The sequence below is a fragment of the Salarias fasciatus genome, chromosome 8 (genome assembly GCF_902148845.1).
Source record: "Salarias fasciatus chromosome 8, fSalaFa1.1, whole genome shotgun sequence".
Classification (NCBI taxonomy): Eukaryota; Metazoa; Chordata; class Actinopteri; order Blenniiformes; family Blenniidae; genus Salarias; species Salarias fasciatus.
This window is the reverse complement of record NC_043752.1, coordinates 8,875,900-8,897,997: the sequence shown is the minus strand read 5'-3', so window position 1 is coordinate 8,897,997 and position 22,098 is coordinate 8,875,900. Positions and strand designations below refer to the sequence as shown.

At 42.6% G+C, this 22,098-nt stretch overlaps 2 protein-coding genes and 1 pseudogene across 2 annotated transcripts; 2 read left to right on the top strand and 1 right to left on the bottom strand.

The window, feature by feature from the left end:
- The window catches only part of LOC115393744 (VPS35 endosomal protein sorting factor-like), a 48,742-nt pseudogene that overhangs the window by 23,334 nt on the left and 3,310 nt on the right, over positions 1–22,098 (bottom strand).
- On the top strand, positions 10,600–12,793 carry LOC115392981 (tripartite motif-containing protein 16-like). Its single transcript, XM_030097709.1, has one exon. It carries the CDS (start codon positions 10,610–10,612, stop codon positions 12,233–12,235), a length of 1,626 nt encoding a protein of 541 aa, XP_029953569.1. The 5' UTR covers positions 10,600–10,609; the 3' UTR covers positions 12,236–12,793.
- Positions 15,802–17,932, top strand: LOC115392979 (tripartite motif-containing protein 16-like). Its single transcript, XM_030097708.1, has one exon. The coding sequence runs from the start codon at positions 15,838–15,840 to the stop codon at positions 17,506–17,508; it is 1,671 nt and encodes a 556-aa protein (XP_029953568.1). The 5' UTR covers positions 15,802–15,837; the 3' UTR covers positions 17,509–17,932.

The following is a 22,098-nucleotide window of genomic DNA, read 5'->3' as shown; positions in this document are numbered from 1 at the left end:
TCTCAGTATTTCTTCATGTTAAACTCTAACCTTACTACTGCACCTAGTGGTGCATTAAGATTCATCAGTTGGAATGTGAAAGGTTTAAATTCAACTGCAAAATGTTGTAAAGTTATCAACCATCTGAAACATTTAAACACTAGAATCGCTTTTCTGCAGGAAACACATCTTAAACCCTCTGATCACTCAAAACTCCGCAGAGGGTGGGTGGGCCAGCTCTACCATTCGTCATTTTCAAGTAAAGCTAGAGGAGCGGCAATTCTTATTCATAAGTCAGTACCCTTCTCTGTATCCCAAATTATATCAAATCCCAATGGGCGCTCTATTATTGTAACTGGTAAAATTTGTGGTAATAACTTGACATTGGCAAATGTATATGGTCCAAACTGGGACAACGAAGATTTTTTCAAAAAGTTATTTCTCTCTCTCCCTGATGTGAATTCGAGTCGGCTCATTTTGGGCGGGGACTTCAACTGTTGTCTAGATCCATCAATTGACCGATCGTCTAATAGGCCCGCTACTCTATCTAAATCCTCTAAAACTATTCAGCTGTTTATCGATCAATATGCAGTTTCTGATGTCTGGCGTTTTTTTAACCCCACTTCCAGACAGTTCTCTTTTTTCTCTCCTGTACACAAATCTTTCTCCCGTATAGATTTTTTCTTTATAGATAACACATTATCCTCCGTTAGATCATGCACCTATAGCCCTATTGTAATCTCAGACCATGCAGCCGTAATCTTAGATATTTCTTTACCTGGCCGATCCTTATCTCGCTTACCTTGGCGTCTTAATCCACTCTTGCTAAATGATCCAGATTTCATTAAAACAATTAATAGTCGTATTGACCTTTTTACCACTACTAATCTCAACTTGGCTATCTCGGCATCACTAATTTGGGAAACATGCAAAGCCTTCCTACGTGGAGAAATAATTTCGTATTCCGCCTACCAGACGAGGATTATCACTGAAAAAAGAGCTAGTCTCCTCAATGAACTGTCAGAATTGCAGATTAAATGTACAGAGTCACGTGATGCAAATCTCATCAATGAATTACTTATAAAAAGGTCTGAGTTTGATGTTTTAGCATCACGTGAAACATCAAAGTTACTGTTAAAATCTCGTTATAATTTTTATGAATACGGCGACAAGCCCAGTAAAGTACTTGCCCACCAAATCCGTCAATCTGCTTCATCATCATACATCAGTCAAATAGATTCTACAGTGGGTACAACCTTAAACCCACAATGCATCAATGATGAGTTTAAAAACTTTTATGTCTCACTGTATACATCTGAGAGTTCATGTGAGAAAATAGACTACATAAACTTTTTTAGAGAACTGAATATTCCCACCATCGACTCTGACATCTCTGCCCAATTAGATGAACCATTGACAGTCGAAGAAATCAAAAATGCCTTAAAAACAATGCAGAATGGCAAAAGTCCGGGTCCGGACAGTTTTCCTGCTGAATTTTTAAAGGTATTTGCTGATAAACTGTCTCCACTTTTATTAGATATGTTCAATGAGTCACTACTTGCTGGTACACTTCCCCCAACTGTACGGCAGGCCATTATTACTTTAATTTTAAAAAAGGACAAAGATCCTCTCCAATGCAGCAATTATCGCCCCATTTCTCTGCTAGGTGCAGATGTAAAGTTATTAGCTAAGGTATTAGCAAAGCGCTTAGAGAAGGTCCTAACCAAAATAATCTCCACGGATCAAACAGGGTTTATTAAGGATAGACACTCTTTCAATAATATCAGAAGGCTTTTTGACATATTATATCCATCTTCGTCTTCTAACATGGCTGAGATGGTTATCTCAATGGATGCTGAAAAGGCCTTTGACCGAATTGAATGGTCCTATTTATTCTATACATTGAAGAAGTTTGGGTTTGGTGACTACTTTATATCATGGATTAAGCTGCTATATTCATTTCCTCTTGCCTGTGTACGTACAAAAAATGATTTTTCTAGCTATTTCCCCCTTAATCGTGGCACCCGCCAGGGTTGTCCTCTTTCCCCGCTTCTATTCGCAATTGCAATTGAACCTCTGGCGATAGCACTTAGAACCAGTCCAACCAAAAAAAAAAAGAACCAGTCAAATATATGGGATTTCAAGAGGGGGTATTGAACATAGGCTGACCCTGTATGCTGATGATCTCTAATTATTTATCTCCGACCCTGAGAATTCTATCCCGTTATTGTTAGCCTTACTGAAGACATTTGGACAGATTTCAGGGTATAAATTAAATTTTCATAAAAGCGAACTTTTACCTGTTAATGATTCGGCCTTGTCTTATCCCATTTCAAAACTACCATTTAAGGTGTCTCCAGAAAAAAATTAAATACCTTGGCATCTGTGTTACAAAGAATTTCACAGATATGTTTAAATGTAATTTTTCTCCTCTGCTGACTCAAGTTAATCATGATCTCCACCGTTGGTCTCTTCTTCCTCTCTTTCTTGCTGGCAGGATAAACTGTGTCAAGATGAATGTTCTCCCCAAATTTCTATATCTCTTTCAGTGCATACCAGTTTTCATTCCAAAAACTTTCTTCCACTCACTAGATAGCTTGATTTCTCAGTTTATATGGAATAAACAAACCCCCAGAATTAAAAAGCATATTTTACAACAAAATAAAGATGCTGGAGGTTTTGCCCTGCCAAATTTCTTATTGTATTGCTGGGCTACGAACATCCGAACATTATTATTCTGGTCTAATGGAAAGAACCGGCCCCCACCTTGGTTTCAGATTGAGCGATCTTCGTGTGATTCATCATCCTTGTTGTCACTCTTATGTCTTCCCCTCTCAACTCAGCTAACAGTCTACACCAACAATATTGTAGTAAAAAATAGTCTCAAAATCTGGACTCAGGCCAGGCGTCACTTCGGACTTCAAGCATTGCCCCTTCTAACCCCCCTACAAGCCAACCCCTTGTTTTCTCCTTCCATTTTGGATCAATCTTTCGCATCCTGGGTGGATCATGGGATCGTCTCTATTAAGCATCTCTTCATTAATGGAACCTTTGCCTCATTTGACCAGTTAGCTTGCTCATTTAACCTACCAAGAACTGACTTTTTTAAACATCTGCAAGCTCGAAACTTTGTCCGTAGTAATTTCCCTGGTTTTCCTGCTGCCCCTACAAATACTCTGATTGACATTCTTTTTGATATTAATCCTGTTCACAAGGGTGCAATTTCTAAGTTGTATAACACCCTCTTTGAATACAAACTTTCAGCTTATGATAAACTACGCTCTGAGTGGTCCGAAGATCTGAATATAGATATAGGCATGGAAGTCTGGCAGTCAGCGCTGAAACGTGTTCATACTTCCTCCATTTGTGCCCGTCACAGAGTCCTACAATGCAAAGTAGTTCATAGAGCCCATTGGTCTAAAAGTAAATTAGCTCATATTTATCCTGGTACTGATCCTAACTGTAATAGATGCCATACAGGACCAGCTAGTCTTGCACATATGTTTTGGACCTGCCCAGCATTACTCCAGTATTGGGAATCTATATTTGCTTCACTCTCTGCCATTACATCTGTCATAATTCTTCCCTCTCCACTGGTTGGCCTGTTTGGGGTCTTACCTTTTGACCAGTTACTGCCCCCCCATATTATTGACTTTATAGCTTTTCTAACTTTGATTGCAAGACGTGCAGTTTTGATGTGTTGGAAGAGCCCCCACCCGCCCTCACACCAAATGGATTAAGGATGTCTTAACCTTTCTGAAACTGGAAAAAATTAGATACTCCCTGTATCGTCCCAATACAAACTTTAACAAAATTTGGCTACCGTTTATAGAGCATGTCAGATCCCTTCAACTGGATGCTGACCCCATTGAATGAGCAACCCTTTATATCTCATTCAGACATAATCACGTATTGACCGAGTTTTATTATTTGTTTGGATAGCACGTGGACTACATGGAATGATTTTTTTTCTTTCTTTCTTTTCCTCTTTGTGTAATTTACTGTATCTTTGTTTTTGTTGTTGTTTATTTTATTTTATTTTTTTCTTTCTTTTTTCTCTATTTTTTTTTAATCATTACCATTTTTGTAATTTTTCCTGTATATATGTTTGTATGTGTATATGGGTGTATATGTGTATATGTATATTTTTTTTCTTTCTCTTTCTTGTGTTCTTGTATTTTTGTACTTTTTTTTCTTTCTTTCTTTTTTCCTTCTCTTTCCAGTTGCATATTTCAGATCTGCTGTCACTCTTCCTCGCCTCTGTCTGTATTGGGACTGATGCATTACAATCTGCTCTCAGTTTAGGCGCTGCGTAGTTGACACTCGCATCATGATCATTGTGTTTGTGTTTGTGTTTGTGTTTGTATGTGTTGGTGAATCACTTGAAATTTTGTAAATAAATCATATATATATATATATATATATATATATATATATATATATATATATATATATATATATATATATATATATAAAACATGCAAACTCCTCAATGCACCTTTAAGTTTACAGTCAACGCTCATGTAAGGTGCGACAGCATGCAGCCGCCACAAGGGGGGATGCAGCATAGATGTTCATGATCAGACCAACCCAGCCTAATGAAGGCATCTGCATTAATGGAGAAGACCACAAGGTTGCAGTGTTTACTGATGATGTCTTTGATTATTGCTTCCACCTGAAACATTTGACAACTAGAAATTGGCACTCAGAGAGCGCAGACCTCCGCCACAGCTCAAATCAGTCACCAACAATCATAAGAACACCATATGTAATCACACATTGTGATCGCGGGTGTGATCAGAATGGAGCACTGCAGCGTGCGGTACCTCTCTCTGTCGCCCTCTCTCCCTGTGTGTGTGTGTGTGTGTGTGTGTGTGTGTGTGTGTGTGTGTGTGTGTGTGTGTGTGTGTGTGTGTGTGTGTGTGTGTGTGTGTGTGTGCGTTCTCGTATTTCTATCCTTGTTGGGGCCAAATGTCCCCACAAGGATAGCAAAACGTGAAACGACCTGCCTTGTGGGGACCTTTTTCCGGTCCTAAGTTGGAGAAACAGTGTTTTCTTGACCATGTTGTTGTTACTGAAAAAAGTAAAAGTGCAAAAACATTTCTTTAGGGTTAGGCTTTGTTGTGGTGTGGGTTAGGGTTAGGGTAAGGGTCAGGGTTAGGGGCTAGACATGAATGGGAGTCAATGGACGGTCCCCACAAGGATAGAAATACAAGACTGTGCGTGTGTGTGTGTGTTTTTATCTGAAAAGGAAAACCGAAAAGCAACATAATTTATGTTATTGTACTTCATTTTAATTTGGAAATTGTCCGGATTGTCTCGTATTTTCCGTTCCCGACCTCCTGTGAGGTGCGATCTGCTCTGTCCAGCTTTACAACTGGCGGTGCACGGCGCGAGGCTCATGGAGAAACTAGAGAGGAGCAGAGCGGCCGTGGTCCACAGCGCATGTACTCAGTGGCTCAAATTTCAGCTGTTGAGTGAGATGCGATCCCCATGATACCCAGTAGATGGCGCGTATCGCGCACTGATGTTGATAGGAGGACGCACCACAGAGGATGAACTAATTCCTCGTGTGAATTAAACCCAGCTTCATTGTGCGTGCAATCTCTTTTTGTTCATCACAGGTTGGTAAATACTCTAAGTTCACTCATATAAGGCATATTATCTGGTTTGTGACACGTTCGAGATAATATTGTGTTCAGTAGGCAGAGTAAAATGAAGTTGTGTCAGTGTTTTGAGTGACATGAACCGTGTTGGAAGCTAACCTGCTAAGCTAACTGGTGAAGCATGAGGAATCTGCAACATGGAGATAAGTTACTCCAGACCAGTATTGGTCCAAAGAACCACGTGAGAACATTATCTGAGGACATTTTATGAAAGCTCTTTCATACAATACGGGTGTTACTGGGTTATATGTTTCTGAATGTGCATATTTTCTGGTTTATGTCCAAATACCAGTACTGCTATTGAAACTGTATTAAATACAGAACAGCCATTTGAAGATTGAATGCTGTTGTTGCATTATATGCTTAGTTCATGATATTGAAGCATGGTGATTTTGGTTAAATATGATTTCATTGATTTGTTTAAAATATAAATACTGTACAATTTAAAGTCATTGTATATAAAATCTGTTTAAAAGAGTAATTAATTGTTGATGATTAAATGATTGTGGTTTAAAAGAAAATGTATTGAAGTTCATGATGTTATGATATGTTGTGAAATTGAGATGTATTTTGATGATGTTTAGTCTAGCTTTGTAAGCTATGGCCACATGGACTTTTGGACTCTTTAAGGCCATTTAGCAGGTTATCTGGATCATTGTTGTTGCTGATGTATGTTGAGGAAGAACTAATTCCTCGTGTGAATTAAACCCAGCTTCATTGTGCGTGCGATCTTTTTTCTTCATCACAGGTTGATTGAGACAAAGCTGGGTTGTTCACACATCACGTTGCCCTCTGCTCCAGAGGAGCAACAGAAGACTGACCTTGAAAAACTACATTTTTATATAGATTCCTCCATTTACACAAACACTCTGAACATAACAGCAGAAAAGAACTGGACCTTAATGAGGCCATATTGATCATTTTACCAAAGTAGGTCAAATAATGGTATCATCTCTAAAATTGATAAAGGTCTAATGTCTCAACAGTCCCAGAACTCTAGTAAAGCAAGGGTTTGATTGGAAGTGCATTTTTCATTTCTTCATGACACCAAAATAAAATTTTACTGGAGTTGAAGCTTCATGCTGGAGACAGCACGGAGCCCGGGAACACAATCACTGGAATACATGTTGGGATCAAATCCTTCAGGACACAGCTTCACAAAGTACTACGAGACATATTCAATACTAATCTATCTATGCAGTTTCCCACATTATTCTGATGAGATTTAGATTTACAAGTCAGACAACGTAATTCTGTCAACTGTTTGGAAATATAAAAACACAGCATTTACAATTGGCTGCTTCCTGACGCACCCACAATACAAGAATAGATAAATAGATGAAGTCACTATCTGTTTTGTGTGGAAACAAAAACTGTGGACAACAGAAGACACATGGTATGTTGTCTGAAAGTAACTACTGCGTGCCTCACACATATGAAAATAAGAATGTCAAATAAACAAGAAAAGATCTAAAGCTAGGGTAGACGATGTTGAAGAGCCTGCAAGATTTGAAAGTCGCACACCTCAAGCCATCCCCCCTAAGCTCCTCCTACTCCAATCAGTGCTTGGCCCAACGCCTTACCCCCACGAATGTGACCGCGCATCTCACGGGTTGTCCGCGGAAATGCCCTGTCTTCATTGTTTTCAGTGGGACCCGGCTGACAGCTGACAGGAACCGGCAGGCCAACCAAACTCAGCCCAAGTGGTTGTGGAGGCAAAAACTCGGGTCTGGGAGGAGTTCGGGGAGGCCATGGAGGAGGACTACCGGCCGGCCTCAAATAAATTCTGGCACACCGTCCGGCGCATCAGGAGGGGAAAGCAGGTCTCCACTAACACTGTTTATAGTGGAGGTGGGGAGTTGCTGACCTCAACAGGGGACATCATAGCACAGTGGAAGGAATACATCGAGCACCTCCTCAATCCCTACGCCACGTCTTCTGTGGAGGAAGCAGAGGCTGAGGTCTCAGAGGTGGACTCGTCCATCACCCAAGCTGAAGTCACCGAGGTGGTTGGTAAGCTCCTCAGTGGCAAGGCACTGGGGGTGGATGAGATTCGCCCCGAGTACCTCAAGTCTCTGGATGTGCAGGGACTGTCTTGGTTGACATGTCTCTGCAACATCGCGTGGCAGTCAGGGACGGTGCCTCTGGATTGGCAGACCGGGGTGGTGGTCCCCCTGTTTAAAAAGGGGGACCGGAGGGTGTGCTCCAACTATAGGGGGATCACACTCCTCAGCCTCCCCGGGAAAGTCTATTCCAGGGTACTGCAGAGGAGGATTTGACCGATACATGAATCTCGGATTCAGGAGGAACAATGCGATTTTCGTTCTGGTCGTGGAACAGTGGACCAGCTCAACACCCTCCACAGGGTGCTCGAAGGTTCGTGGGAGTTCGCCCAACCAGTCCACATGTGTTTTGTGGACTTGGAGAAGGCGTTCGACCGCGCCCCTCGCAGTTCCTCATGGGGGGTGCTCCGGGAATACGGAGTCCGGGGCCCCTTGGTATGGGCCATCCGGTCTCTGCATGACCGGAGAAGGAGTCTGATCCACATTAAGTCGGACCTGTTCCCGGTGCATGTTGGACTCCAGCAGGGCTGCCCTTTGTCACGATTCTGTTCATAGTTTTTATGGACAGAATTTCTAGGTGCAGCTAGGGGCCGGAGGGGATCCGGCTTGGGGACCACAGGATTTCATCTTTGCTTTTTGCAGATGATGTTGTCCTGTTGGCTCCATCGAACCTGGACCTGCAGCATGCACTGGGGCGGTTTGCAGCCGAGTGTGAAGCGACAGGGATGAGGATCAGCACCTCCAAATCCGAGGCCATGGTCCTCGACCGGAAGAAGGTGACTTGCCCCCTCCAGGTCGGTGGAGAGACCCTGGCCCAAGTGGAGGAGTTTAAGTATCTTGGGGTCTTGTTCACGAGTAGGGGACGGCTGGAGCGTGAGATTGACAGATGGATCGGTGCAGGGGCCGCAGTAATGCGGTTGTTGCATTGCTCCGTTGTGGTGAAGAGGGAGCTGAGCCGAAAGGGAAGCTCTCGATTTACCGGTCAATCTACGTTCCCACCCTCATCTATGGTCATGAGCTTTGGGTCATGACCGAAAGGACAAGATCCCGGATACAAGCGATTGAAATGAGCTTCCTCCGTAGGGTGGCTGGGCGCTCCTTTAGAGATAGGGTGAGGAGCTCAGTCACCAGGGAGGAGCTCGGAGTAGAGTCGCTAGTCCTCCACATCGAGAGGAACCAGCTGAGGTGACTCGGGCACCTCTTTAGGATGCCTCTTGGATGCCTCCCTAGGGAGGTGTTCCGGGCATGTCCTACCGGGAGGAGACCCAGGACACGCTGGAGAGACTATGGGTGAATAACAATTCTCTGCTTAATCCTCAATCTTCTCCTCATTCCTCAAAATGTGCGCTCCTGTGAAGTTAATTGCTGTCCCATTCCTAAACAATTAGAGGAAAGGAGCGAGACTAAGGGGCTTTATCTCCCTTAATTTTGAGATTCTACGAGACCGACCTTGAAGTTAAGGATAACCCAGAATACTTGCTAAATAGTTCGTTTTGCTGTTATTTCATTCAAAAAAAGTTTGTATATTACTTTGGGAGTAATTGTATTAAGTTTCTATCACAGATAATATTTACAAAGGCTGTTAGAAAGAAATGTTAAACACTTCTAATGCAGGGCACATTACTTGCAGTTATAAAGTGCGTTGTTATTGATCATTGATCAAAATTATTAGTGCTGCTCTTCCACTTCCGGCTTTCTTCTACCCTCTTGCGCAGTGCTGCCCCCTGTGGTCCAAGGACGTAACTGTCTTTAAGGGTTGTCCCATTTCCAAGTGACATTACATTCCTGAACACTTGATTTTAGGAGGCACTTAAATTGAGATTGAGGATCAAGGTTGAGGAGTGAGGATTAAGCAGAGAATTGGGATTGGGCCTATGTCTCGCGGCTGGCCTGGGAGCGCTTTGGGATCCTCCCAGAGGAGCTGGAGGAAGTGTCTGGGGACGGGGAAGTCTGGGCATCCCTGATGAGACTGCTGCCCCCGCGACCTGGCCCCAGATAAGTGGTAGAAAATGGATGGATGGAGATTTTGTTTTGTCTTATTTTCACTTCCAGTAGTTTTATTGGGGTTTTTTCGCTTTGGTATTGAAAGTGATAAAAGAACGATTTGAGTGGATGAATAGGCTTGTATTCACATCAAATCTCTATTCATGTGTGGGTGTTATAAATACTTGAGTATATCCTCTTCAAATGAAGTGCTGAAATAAAATGAACTTCAACAAATGAACTTTTATTGGTTCGAAGATGTTTTTATGAAGTAGTGTACTGTGGAGAGAAGTGGTATGTTTAGGGAAGCAACAGTCTCTCACTTTCTTTGCAATGCAGTCTATATAACATTGTCAGATTCTCAAAAAGAACTCTATATTACATTATCTGTCAACTTTTACATTATCAGTTTGGAAAAAAAAGACCTGACTAAAAATGTAATAAATCTCCAGTACTTGTAAAAGTGTTGAGACAATATCAGCATATTTTATTACGACATTGGTGAAGCTATTATAATATTGGGTTTTATTAGATTTTTGATCGAGTAAAGTGCAAAGTTTTCTTTTCATTTTCAGGGGTGCCACAAGGTTTCATATCATGACAATATTCTGTAACAGGTGTATAAAATGTGATTCCATTCATCTATACAATCAATGTCACAGCTGTTGTAAACCTGAGTTTTGTTCACTGTGAACTTTGACTCATTACATGAGTCAGGTTAAAATAAAGCAGCTCCAGCAGTTCCACACAGTTCCTCCTCCCCTTCAGATCTCTTTTTGGAAGATGGGTGGAACCAACAGAGGTGAAGAGCAGCAGCTGATTGGCTCCATGCAAACACATGACGGGCTGATCACTGGTCAGAGCAGTTTCTCTTGTGAGGAAGTGAAAGTCACACAGTCAGAGCCACAGAGAGGAGACATGGCGCAGAAAGGAGTTGAGCTGGACAGAGAGAGCTTCTCTTGTTCCATCTGTCTGGATCTCCTGAAGGATCCGGTGACTATTCCCTGTGGACACAGCTACTGCATGAAGTGTATTCAAAGCTTCTGGGGTGAAGAGGATGAGGAGAAAATCCACAGCTGCCCTCAGTGCAGGCAGACGTTCACAGCCAGGCCTGTCCTGGTGAAAAGCACCATGTTGGCAGCTCTGATGGAGGAGCTGAAGAGGAGCGGACTTCAAGCTGCTCCTGCTGATCACTGCTATGCTGGAGCTGAAGATGTGGCCTGTGATGTCTGCACTGGAAGAAAACTCAAAGCTTTCAAGTCCTGTGTGGTGTGTGTGGCCTCTTTCTGTGAGCAGCACCTTCAGCCTCACCGTGATGCAGCTCCACTCAAGAAGCACAAGCTGGTGGATCCCTCCAAGACGCTGCAGGACAACATGTGCTCTCGTCACGATGAGGTGATGAAGATGTTCTGCCGCACCGATCAGCAGTGTATCTGTTTTCTCTGCCCTGTGGACCAACACAAAGGCCACGACACAGTGTCAGCTGCAGCAGAGAGGACGGAGAGGCAGAGGGAGCTGGAGGAGAGTCGACACATCATCCAGCAGAGGATCCAGGACGCAGAGAAAGACGTGAAGCTGCTGGAACAGGAGGTGAAGAACATCCATGTCTCTGCTGATCAGACAGTGGAGGACTGTGAGAAGACGTTCAGCCAGCTGATCCGTCTCCTCCAGGAAAGAAGCAGAGCTGTTGAGCAGCAGGTCAGATCCCAGCAGCAAACAGAGGTGAGTCGAGTGCGAGAGCTTCAGGAGAAGCTGGAGCAGGAGATCGCTGAGCTGAAGAGGACAGACGGCCAGCTGGAGCAGCTCTCACACACAGAGGATCACACAGAGTTTCTGCTCAGCTTCCCCTCACTGTCAGCTCTCAGTGAGTCCACACACTCATCCAGCTTCCACACTGCTCCTCTCAGATACTTTGAGGATGTGACAGCAGCTGTGTCAGAGGCCCGAGACAAACTCCAGGACATCCTGAGTGAAACATGGACAAACATCTCACTGAGAGTGACTGAAGTGGATGTTTTACTGTCACAACCAGAGCCAACGACCAGAGCTGCTTTCTTCAGATACTCACGTGAACTCACACTGGATCCAAACACAGCACACAAACAACTGTTATTATCAAAGGAAAACAGAAAAGTCACATTAATGAAGAATGAACAGCCTTATTCTGAACATCCAGACAGATTCACTGGGTTTTATCAGGTTCTGAGTAGAGAGAGTCTGACTGGACGTTGTTACTGGGAGGTGGAGATGAGAGGAGACGTTTGTGTAGCAGTCGCATACAAGAATATCAGCAGAGGAGGAGATTGGACTGAAAGCTGTTTTGGTAATAATGACAAGTCATGGGCCTTATATTATTCTAACAACAGTTATAGTTTTTATCACAACAAAGTTGAAACTCCAGTGTCAGGTCCTCCTTCCTCCAGAGTGGGAGTGTTCCTGGATCACACAGCAGGTATTCTGTCCTTCTACAGCGTCTCTGAGACCATGACTCTCCTCCACAGAGTCCAGACCACATTCACTCAGCCGCTGCTCGCTGGAGTCTAGTGTTATTGTTGGCTTCCCTCTGAAGCAAGTGCAGAGTTGATGAAGCTGAAATAATTTGACTCATTGAGTCTCCGTCATGGTTGCTGAGAGCTCCTTGTTGTTTTCTTTCTCCGCTGCACACAGATCAGCTGTCAATCAAACAGCCTTCGTCAGCACTTGTTCATCTTTTCTTCTTCTGCTGATGTTTGTTTCTGCAGCTTCTCCACTCTTATTTTGTCTCTCACAGCTTTGTCACAGAAACATGGACAAAGTTTGATTTCTTTGTGTTCAGAAACATTTCATCAACTTTTGGAGTAACGAGTCATTTAGTGTGAGGAATAATCTGTTAATCTGGAAGCAGCAACATGTACAAATGTGTGAAGCGGTGGTCTTTTTCACGTAAATTTGATTTGTTCATCTTTTGAAACATTCTCCATTCTCTCACATCAATGAGGAAGATCTGATGATCAATAATGAAATGTGATTTTCTGTACAGATTGATCAAACACTGAATAAAAGTGATTAAAAAAGCTTTCTAGACAATGTGTCATTTTTAAGACAACAGTCTACATATTTTGATTGTTTGACAGAAACTCAGACAAGAAAGATTTAACCTCCATCAAAGATCAAGCAGAGACTGTAAAACAACTACAAACAAATCTTTGTTTCTTTCATCAAAGTTTATTTGTTGACCAGAATGAAATAGAGTGGAAACAGTTTTAAAACGCTTCAATGTTGAACAAAATCAGCTGTTTTAAAAATTATTTTCTTCATCAGAATCTCAACTTAGTGTGTGAACATGTCAAATCCAAAGGGCTTTGAAACATTTGTTCAAGGTTATTTCTGTTTTTTTGACACAGCATTTCTCTGGAACAGCTTTTCTCCAGCAGTGTGACGGCCGGTGTTCAGGTGCGGGACTGCAGTGCCAGCCTCTGGACTGTATCCGACAGGTGAGCCGTGTCGGGCTGCTGAGCCTGATGTTTGATGGACTCCAGAGTCCGAACCTGAAGCAGGAACCAAGAGACCAGAACGCCATCAGTCCACAGTCAAGAGATCAGGCTTCAGCAGCAAGTCCAACACACTGAAAATGTTCTCCTGTCAATTCAAACAATGAGGCAGCAGAATGAAACATTCTAGATGAGGATTTTGATCAGTCTGACTTCACTGGATTTCATCAACTCTCATAAAGTCAGTTGTCTCACTGTCGGACTGAAGACTGCAGATTTTTACCTCCGATTCCTCCAGCAAGACATCAAGGAACTGTTTCAGGTGGTTTTATTTCTGTTAACTGGTCAGAGTGTTTCTGCAACCAGAAAAAACATCCAGTGAGACATGTTAACATTGAATGTGATGATGAATTTGAGCAAAACCATGATGAAGAATCTACCGAAGACAAGGAGTGGCAAACTTCACAAAATTGCATTTAGAATGTCTGTTCATTACAACATGATTTTCTGGAGCGACTGACTGATCAATGGATGAATCACACAGAATGATGGAGACGAACTAAGTTAAAAAAAAATGTCTTCACTAAAAAGGGCAAAAAAAAGAAGCTTTAAACGACAACAATAGTTAAAAGCTTTGAAAAAATGTATAAATGAGAAACACTCCGAAAGGTTCAATTCCCTAAAAACAAAACAGCTTCCTTCAGGTATTTCTTTAAAAAAAAAAAAAAGCATTGTGGCTGTCGCAGAAAGAGGAGTCAGACGAGGAATTCGGTGAGAGCATAGTTTATTTCCAAACACACGGCAGCAACAGCTGTCATACCAGGAAGCCCCTTTGACAGGTAACTTCCACGTTTAAAAATCCCGCCACCAGTGCACACACCTCCTCACGTCAGCAAGCCCCACCCCTTCTAATGTGAGGAAACCCAGCAGCTACACAGACACCACAACATAAAAGATAAAAAGTGTCAAATTGCTGAAAAGATGAAATATCCTCTAAAATGTACTTTTTAAAAGCGGTGAAGCTGCTGAGCACAACTCCAGAGACTCCAGAGAGAAGTTCTGACCGATTTCTGGAAACTTTCCAGCTTCGTGAGCTTCGTTACCTTCATCGACACCTGATCACATCAGACCATCATGACACAGATCACATCACATCCAGCAGAATCGTCTTGGAGCTCGCTGAGTTCATCTTGACGTCAAGAAGGTCTTTGACTTGATGAGCTGCTCTTTTCTACACAAAGCTTCAGAAAGATCTGACACAGACCATATTTTTATTCGATTGATCCGTACATTGTTCAGTAAACCATGGGCCCAGATTAGAATAAATGGATTCCTTCCAGATTCCATGAGATCAGAACGAGGCTGGAGACAGGGATGTCCTGTTTCTCCCTGCTGTCTGCACTCTACCAGAACAGTGGATCAGATTCCGACCAACACAGACGATTGAAGGCATCTGCATTAATGGAGAAGGCCACAAGGTGGCGGTGTTTACTGATGATGTCTGTTGTGGAACTCATCTTTTCAAGACAGATGGGAGGATGTTGAACCCTCAACTCTGGTTGACCCCCAAATACAATCAGCACGAACATCCAGGAAGATCTGGAGAAAAGGTGAAGAACCCATGGATTAAGGTGCTGCTAAAGATATGGAATAGGATGAGAGACAAGAACACAGTAAATGATAAGTTACAGATAATTCAATGGTGTGAAGATGATCCTGAGTTTGAACCAAATACAATCGATGAGGTCACACGGCAGAGGGAGAGGAGAGGAGCTGGAGCAGGCTGGAGAGAGGAGAGCATGGGGGGATGATCACTCTCAGCTGTGCGGAGGTATTCATCTCCCCCTACTCCCTCTCCCAGGGTTTCAAAAGCTGCTCCAGGAGGAGAACCTGGTGGAAACCATGGAGTTTCATGGACTGCAGGTATGGATAGATTTCAGGAGACGACGGTCAGCAGGCAGATGTTTTGGCTGCAGCCTGGAGAGGAACAAGAGCAGCACAATAAACACAAATAAAAACACAGAAAAAATGTGTACATAAAAATGTGGAAAGAACAACAAAGGATTTAAAGGTTGAAATGGTAAAATCTGCTTCCTGATTTCCTCGTAGCAGGCATGTATTTTTATTCGAAGTTGTGAGTTGTATCAGTGAAAATTAACTTGTGTTGGTTGAAGAAAACTTCTTGAACCCAAATGAAATAAAAGCCTCTCTTCTTCAGAGGGCACAGTATCTGGTAGCTTTTTACATTCTTGGATTGTACATTTGTTTTGTATCCTGTTGTGATTTCTTCTTGAGAAGAAGATCAATCATAAATACTGACTGTTATGAAGATAGAAACCATTACTTTATGAAAGTTTTTATCTCTAATTCGAAGATGTTTTGAATGTTGCGTTGATTCAGCAACATGATCAATGTTGTTCAGTTGTAAACCTGAACTTTTTTGTCTGTAAACTGTGCCTCATTACATGAGTCAGGTTAAAATAAAGCAGCTCCACCAGTTCCACAAGAGTTCCTCCTCCCCTTCAGATCTCTCTTTGGAAGATGGGTGGAACCAACAGAGGTGAAGAGCAGCAGCTGATTGGCTTCATGCAAACACCTGACGGGCTGATCACTGGTCAGAGCAGTTTCTCTTGTGAGGAAGTGAAAGTCACACAGTCGGAGCCACAGAGAGGAGACATGGCGCAGAAAGGAGTTGAGCTGGACAGAGAGAGCTTCTCTTGTTCCATCTGTCTGGATCTCCTGAAGGATCCGGTGACTATTCCCTGTGGACACAGCTACTGCATGGAGTGTATTCAAAGCTTCTGGGGTGAAGAGGATGAGGAGAAAATACACAGCTGCCCTCAGTGCAGGCAGACGTTCACAGCCAGGCCTGTCCTGGTGAAAAGCACCATGTTAGCAGCTCTGATGGAGGAGCTGAAGAGGAGCGGACTTCAAGCTGCTCCTGCTGATCACTGCTATGCTGGAGCTGAAGATGTGGCCTGTGATGTCTGCACTGGAAGAAAACGCAAAGCTTTCAAGTCCTGTGTGGTGTGTGTGGCCTCTTTCTGTGAGCAGCACCTTCAGCCTCACCATGATGCAGCTCCACTAAAGAAGCACAAGCTGGTGGATCCCTCCAAGACGCTGCAGGACAACATGTGCTCTCGTCACGATGAGGTGATGAAGATGTTCTGCCGCACCGATCAGCAGTGCATCTGTTTCCTCTGCTCTGTGGACCAACACAAAGGCCACGACACAGTGTCAGCTGCAGCAGAGAGGACGGAGAGGCAGAGGGAGCTGGAGGAGAGTCGACAGATCATCCAGCAGAGGATCCAGGACGCAGAGAAAGACGTGAAGCTGCTGGAACAGGAGGTGAAGAACATCCATGTCTCTGCTGATCAGACAGTGGAGGACTGTGAGAAGACCTTCAGCCAGCTGATTCGTCTCCTCCAGGAAAGAAGCAGAGATGTTGAGCAGCAGGTCAGATCCCAGCAGCAAACAGAGGTGAGTCGAGTGCGAGAGCTTCAGGAGAAGCTGGAGCAGGAGATCGCTGAGCTGAAGAGGACAGACGGCCAGCTGGAGCAGCTCTCACACACAGAGGATCACACAGAGTTTCTGCTCAGCTTCCCCTCACTGTCAGCTCTCAGTGAGTCCACACACTCATCCAGCTTCCACACTGCTCCTCTCAGATACTTTGAGGATGTGACAGCAGCTGTGTCAGAGGCCCGAGACAAACTCCAGGACATCCTGAGTGAAACATGGACGAACATCTCACTGAGAGTGACTGAAGTGGATGTTTTACTGTCACAACCAGAGCCAACGACCAGAGCTGCTTTCTTCAGAAACTCACGTGAACTCACACTGGATCCAAACACAGCACACAAACAGCTGTTATTATCAGAGGGAAACAGGAAAGTCACATACATGATGACTGACCAGCCTTATTCTGAACATCCAGACAGATTCACTAGATGTAGGCAGGTTTTGAGTAGAGAGAGTCTGACTGGACGTTGTTACTGGGAGGTGGGGATGAGAGGAGAGGTTTGTGTAGCAGTCGCATACAAGAATATCAGCAGAGGAGGTTGGACTGAAAGTGGTTTTGGTCAAAATGACAAATCATGGGCTTTAGATTGTTTCAACAATAGTTATAGTTTTTATTACAACAAAGTTGAAACTCCAGTGTCAGGTCCTCCTTCCTCCAGAGTGGGAGTGTTCCTGGATCACTCAGCAGGTATTCTGTCCTTCTACAGCGTCTCTGAGACCATGACTCTCCTCCACAGAGTCCAGACCACATTCACTCAGCCGCTCCTCGCTGGAGTCTGGTATTTGGGCAGCACTGGAGGAAGTGCAGAGTTGATGAAGCTGAAATAGACTGAGGTCACATCAGGAGCAGTGATTTGGTTCCATCCTGTAATTTGACTCATTGAGTCTCCATCATTGCTGAGAGCTCCTTGTTGTTTTCTTTCTCCGCTGCACACAGATCAGCTGTCAATCAAACAGCCTTCGTCAGCACTTGTTCATCTTTTCTTCTTCTGCTGATGTTTGTTTCTGCAGCTTCTCCACTCTTATTTTGTCTTTCACAGCTTTGACGCAGAATCATGGACAGAGTTTGATTTCTTTGTGTTCAGAAGCGTTTCATCAATTTTTGGAGTTTCGAATCTTTTAGTGTGAGGAATAATCTGTTAATCTGGAAGCATCAACATGTACAAATGTGTGAATACGTGGTCTTTTTCACATAAATTAGATTTTTTCATCTTTGGAAACATTCTCCATTCTCTCAGACTAATGAGGAAGATCTGAATTCCACCCAGACTTCAGCGCAGTTGATGTAATCCTGAAAGTCAGGAGTTGATCTGGGGTGAGTATCCTGAACATTTTCCACTGGAATGACGGGCGTTTTGAAAGCTGCGGTCGAAGCCCTGAGTTACCTGCGGACTGCGCACTTTGGTGATCACCTTCCAGGCTTCGTTCAGGATCGTCAGCTTCTCTGATTCTGGAGGATCGGCGCAGGCCAGACTGCGACCCAGAGATCCAAACAACAGGTGCTGAAGAGGAAACCACAACAGGCGACCACTGGTGTTTTCATGTTGAACATTTACCACCTTGTACATCGACAGCCACCACTGCTCCTGTCTTCTGACCTTCGGAAAGCCCGATTCGTCGCAGTCTTTAATCATGCCGATGAAGTCAGTGGCCCTCGCTGCAACAAACTCCGGCCTGAACGCTCTCATGACGGAATTTAGAAGCAGTGCACTGTGGGAAATGGAGAAATGGTGAATCAATCTGGTTGAAACAGCACTGCTTGGGTGTGGCTGCTCACGGACTACCGTAATGTTTCTAATATGTAAAAGGGGGTGTCGAGCATAAGGCCCGTGGACCAAAACCGGCCTGCAAGACATTCTAATCTGGTCTTTCAAACCACTTGTAAAGTTGTAAAAACTTCAAAGAAAACTGATTTTTTTTTTTTGGTAAAAAACTTCCTTAAGAATTCGCAATCAACACAACCTGAGCTGAGATATCAGTGATGCTGCCATGAAAACTCATTACCTTGTTCCTGTCAAACTGGCCTCGAAGCCACACTGTCCAGGTCAGTTTGTCAAAACATGAAGACCAACATGTTTATTTGGTTGTTGGAACCTTACTTACTTATTTCCCAGTGTCTTGCATCTCTGCATCATCTCCGTCAGCAGTGGCTGAAGTGAGTGGAGGACTGGCGGGGCTCCACTGAGCCGCTCTTCATGTTGCCGTTCAGAGCCTCTTCAGTCAGCGCTTAATTAAAACATGAAACCGGCTGTGCCACAGCTTCTCGTCTTCAGTTCGATGGACAGAAAAAGGCATCAGAGCTCTGTGTCGAGTTCTCCGAGGTCATCCTGCACCTTAGACATGAACAAAGTCAAGCTCTGGCAATATTAGAAGCACTGCAGAGAGAGAAGTGACACTGGAGATGAGTGGCCGTTATGTTTCTGTTTTGTTTTTTCAGTTTTTCTTTGTGGTTTGTTCCTCCTGGAGGGAGATGGAATCAAACAGCTCAGCCTGTGCACTTTCAAAACAAAAGTGTCCTGAAAGTGTGGAATCGATCTCTGCATGGCTGAGTTTCTTGGTGTCCCAGCAGAGACAACCAGTCAGCGTCTCCTCAGGCTACAATCTGTCGGCTCTTTCTCTATTTGAACAAATTGTGCTTCTTTGTGTCTTTTTAAAGGATTTCAGTCCAAGTTTGAAGTTTCAGCTTTCACCAAAAAAAAAAAAAGTCAAAATGTTCAGAGGTCTTCCGGTGTAAAGTATCAACCCGATTGTGCTGAATTTCAGCTAATGTCTCTATAGAAATCTGAGGTGACCAGTATTAAAATGTTTTCAAAGAACATATGATAAACTAGTACATTGGGTATAAATTTAATTGTTAAAAAGACACACAGGTGCTTCTTGAAATATGAGAAGATACTGTTAAAATATTTCCTGTAATTGTTTACGTGAAACTTTTAAAATTGTTTGAATTATTATTTAACATTTATTTATAGAGGAGTAACCCCTTGAGATGCATCATCTCGTTTTCACGGAGTTCCTCTGAAAGAAATGACAATTAACATAAGGAGCATGGCATAAAAAAGGGCCAACCATAATAATCATAATGCAATGAATTAACAAGAGAACTAAACAAGACCAAAAATACAAAACATAACAACAACCGCACACACACACACACACACACACACACACACACACACACACACACACACACACACACACAGAGCTGTCGTGAATCCCCAGCCACCGCCACCACAGCATCATGCACAGAGGTAAGACATACGGAACCATCGGACTCCATTATATTACAAATGTGTCAGTTTTTGGCGTATAATACAGTTTTTAGCATAACATTGGTTTCAAAAAATAAAATAAATGGTAATACACAGATTGTTGTAGACAACATCCAAAGTGTGTAAATAAGTTTGAGCCGTATTTAGATATACTATATCTGCATAGTCCAACATGGGAAGCAGCAATTGTGTAACTATTCTTTTCCTAATTTGAAAAGTGAAACAATTTATAGATTGATAGTGTTTTTAAACGATAATTCAGTTTGTTAGTAATGTTTTGTATATGTAGTTTAAAAGAGAGATCTTGTTCCAGCCACACTCCAAGGTATTTAATGGAGTCTGTGGGTTCAAGAGGAGAGGAATCCAAAAAATATAGACTAAGGTTATTTTCCAGAGTATCGATACACCATCGCTTAAACAACATAGAGTATGATTTAGTTTTGTTAAGGAGTAATTTATTATATGACAACCACTGTTGCACAGAATCGAATTCATACTGCAGGGATTCATTTATTTCTGAAATAACAGGTCTGGAACAATAGATGACTGTATCGTCTGCATAGAGATGTATATCACAATTTGTGCAGCAAAGTGGTAAGTCATTTATAAATATTGAAAACAACAAAGGCCCAAGATAGGAACCTTGGGGAATCCCTTTATCAATTCCAATAACTTTAGATTGAGTGCCTTGAAATGACACACATTGGCTGCGGTGATGTAGATATGAATTAAACCACAATAACGATGCTCTATTAAGTCCAATGGCATGCATTTTGTCCAGAAGTAAATAGTGATCTCCAAGATCAAAAGCTTTAGTTAAATCGAGAAAAATAGCACCAGTGCACATACTATTGTCAAAATTATGAAATATGTCATTAATACATTTCAGAAGAGCTGAAGAGGTGGAAAAATGTTTTCTAAACCCAGACTGGCATTGAGACAACAAGTTATGTCTGGCGAGATGATTAGATAACTGATCAAAGACAATTTTCTCAAAAAGTTTTACTACACAATTAATTATTGATACAGGTCTATAATTATTAATGTTTTGCATATCTCCTCTTTTGTGCAGGGGGATAACTTTACAGGCTTTCCATGCATGAGGCACTGTGCAGGTTGAAAAGGACATATTAAAAAGTTCAGCTAGAGGGTGAGAGAGAGCATTTGCAGCAAGTTTGATATATTTGCTCTCAATGCCATCACGACCAGGTCCTGCACTTAAAGATAACTTGCCTATTGCCTCCAGGACCTCAGCTGAGGTGACATGCTTGAACATGAAAGAGCTATTGCACTGCGGAGAGTTAACTATTGAGTGAGAATATGAAGGGGGAGAAACCTCTGGTGTTTGGGAAAAATGCAAACTGAAAGCATTAGCGATGGCAGTAGGGTCATTAGTAATTTCATTATTAATCAACATATTATTTACAGAGCTATTTAACTTATCTATCAAAGAGTTTACTTTTTGCCAAAATTGTTTGGGATTATTAAAGTTGTTTGTCAAACTGTGTTTACAATAGTCAGCTTTTCAGTTTCTTGTTTGTGTAGTACATGTGTTTCTTAACTTTTTAAAATTCCTCCCAGTCTGTCAGTACTTTTGTTTGTTTATATTTATCGAACGCTCTATCTCTCTGTTTAAAGAGCTTGATAAGATCACTGCTAATCCAAGACAGATGGTGGCCTTTGACCTTAACAGTTGTCCAAGGAGCATGTTTATCTAATACCTGCATAAATTCTGTATAGAAAAGATCCCATGCTATAGAAACATCAGGAATTAGGTTAATTCGGTACCAATTTATCCTTTGCAGATCATTAATGAAGTGATCATTATTAAATGACTTTGGGTTACGAACCCTTATATACGTATTTAGGTGCTAGATGAGGTGTGTGGATTTTCCAAACACAGTGAATAATGCAGTGATCACTCAAGCAATCAGAAAGAACTCCAGATTTCATTATTCTATTAGGATAAGTTACGAAAATTAGATCAATTAAAGAGTTACAAGTTTTACTTATCCTAGTGGGGTCTTGTATTATCTGCGTTAGATTCAGATCGTTAAATAAGTTTTGTATTGATGATATGGTAGGGTCTTTCCAGTTTAAATTAAAGTCCCCCATTAGAAAAAGTTCGCTTGTATTATTCAGAGAT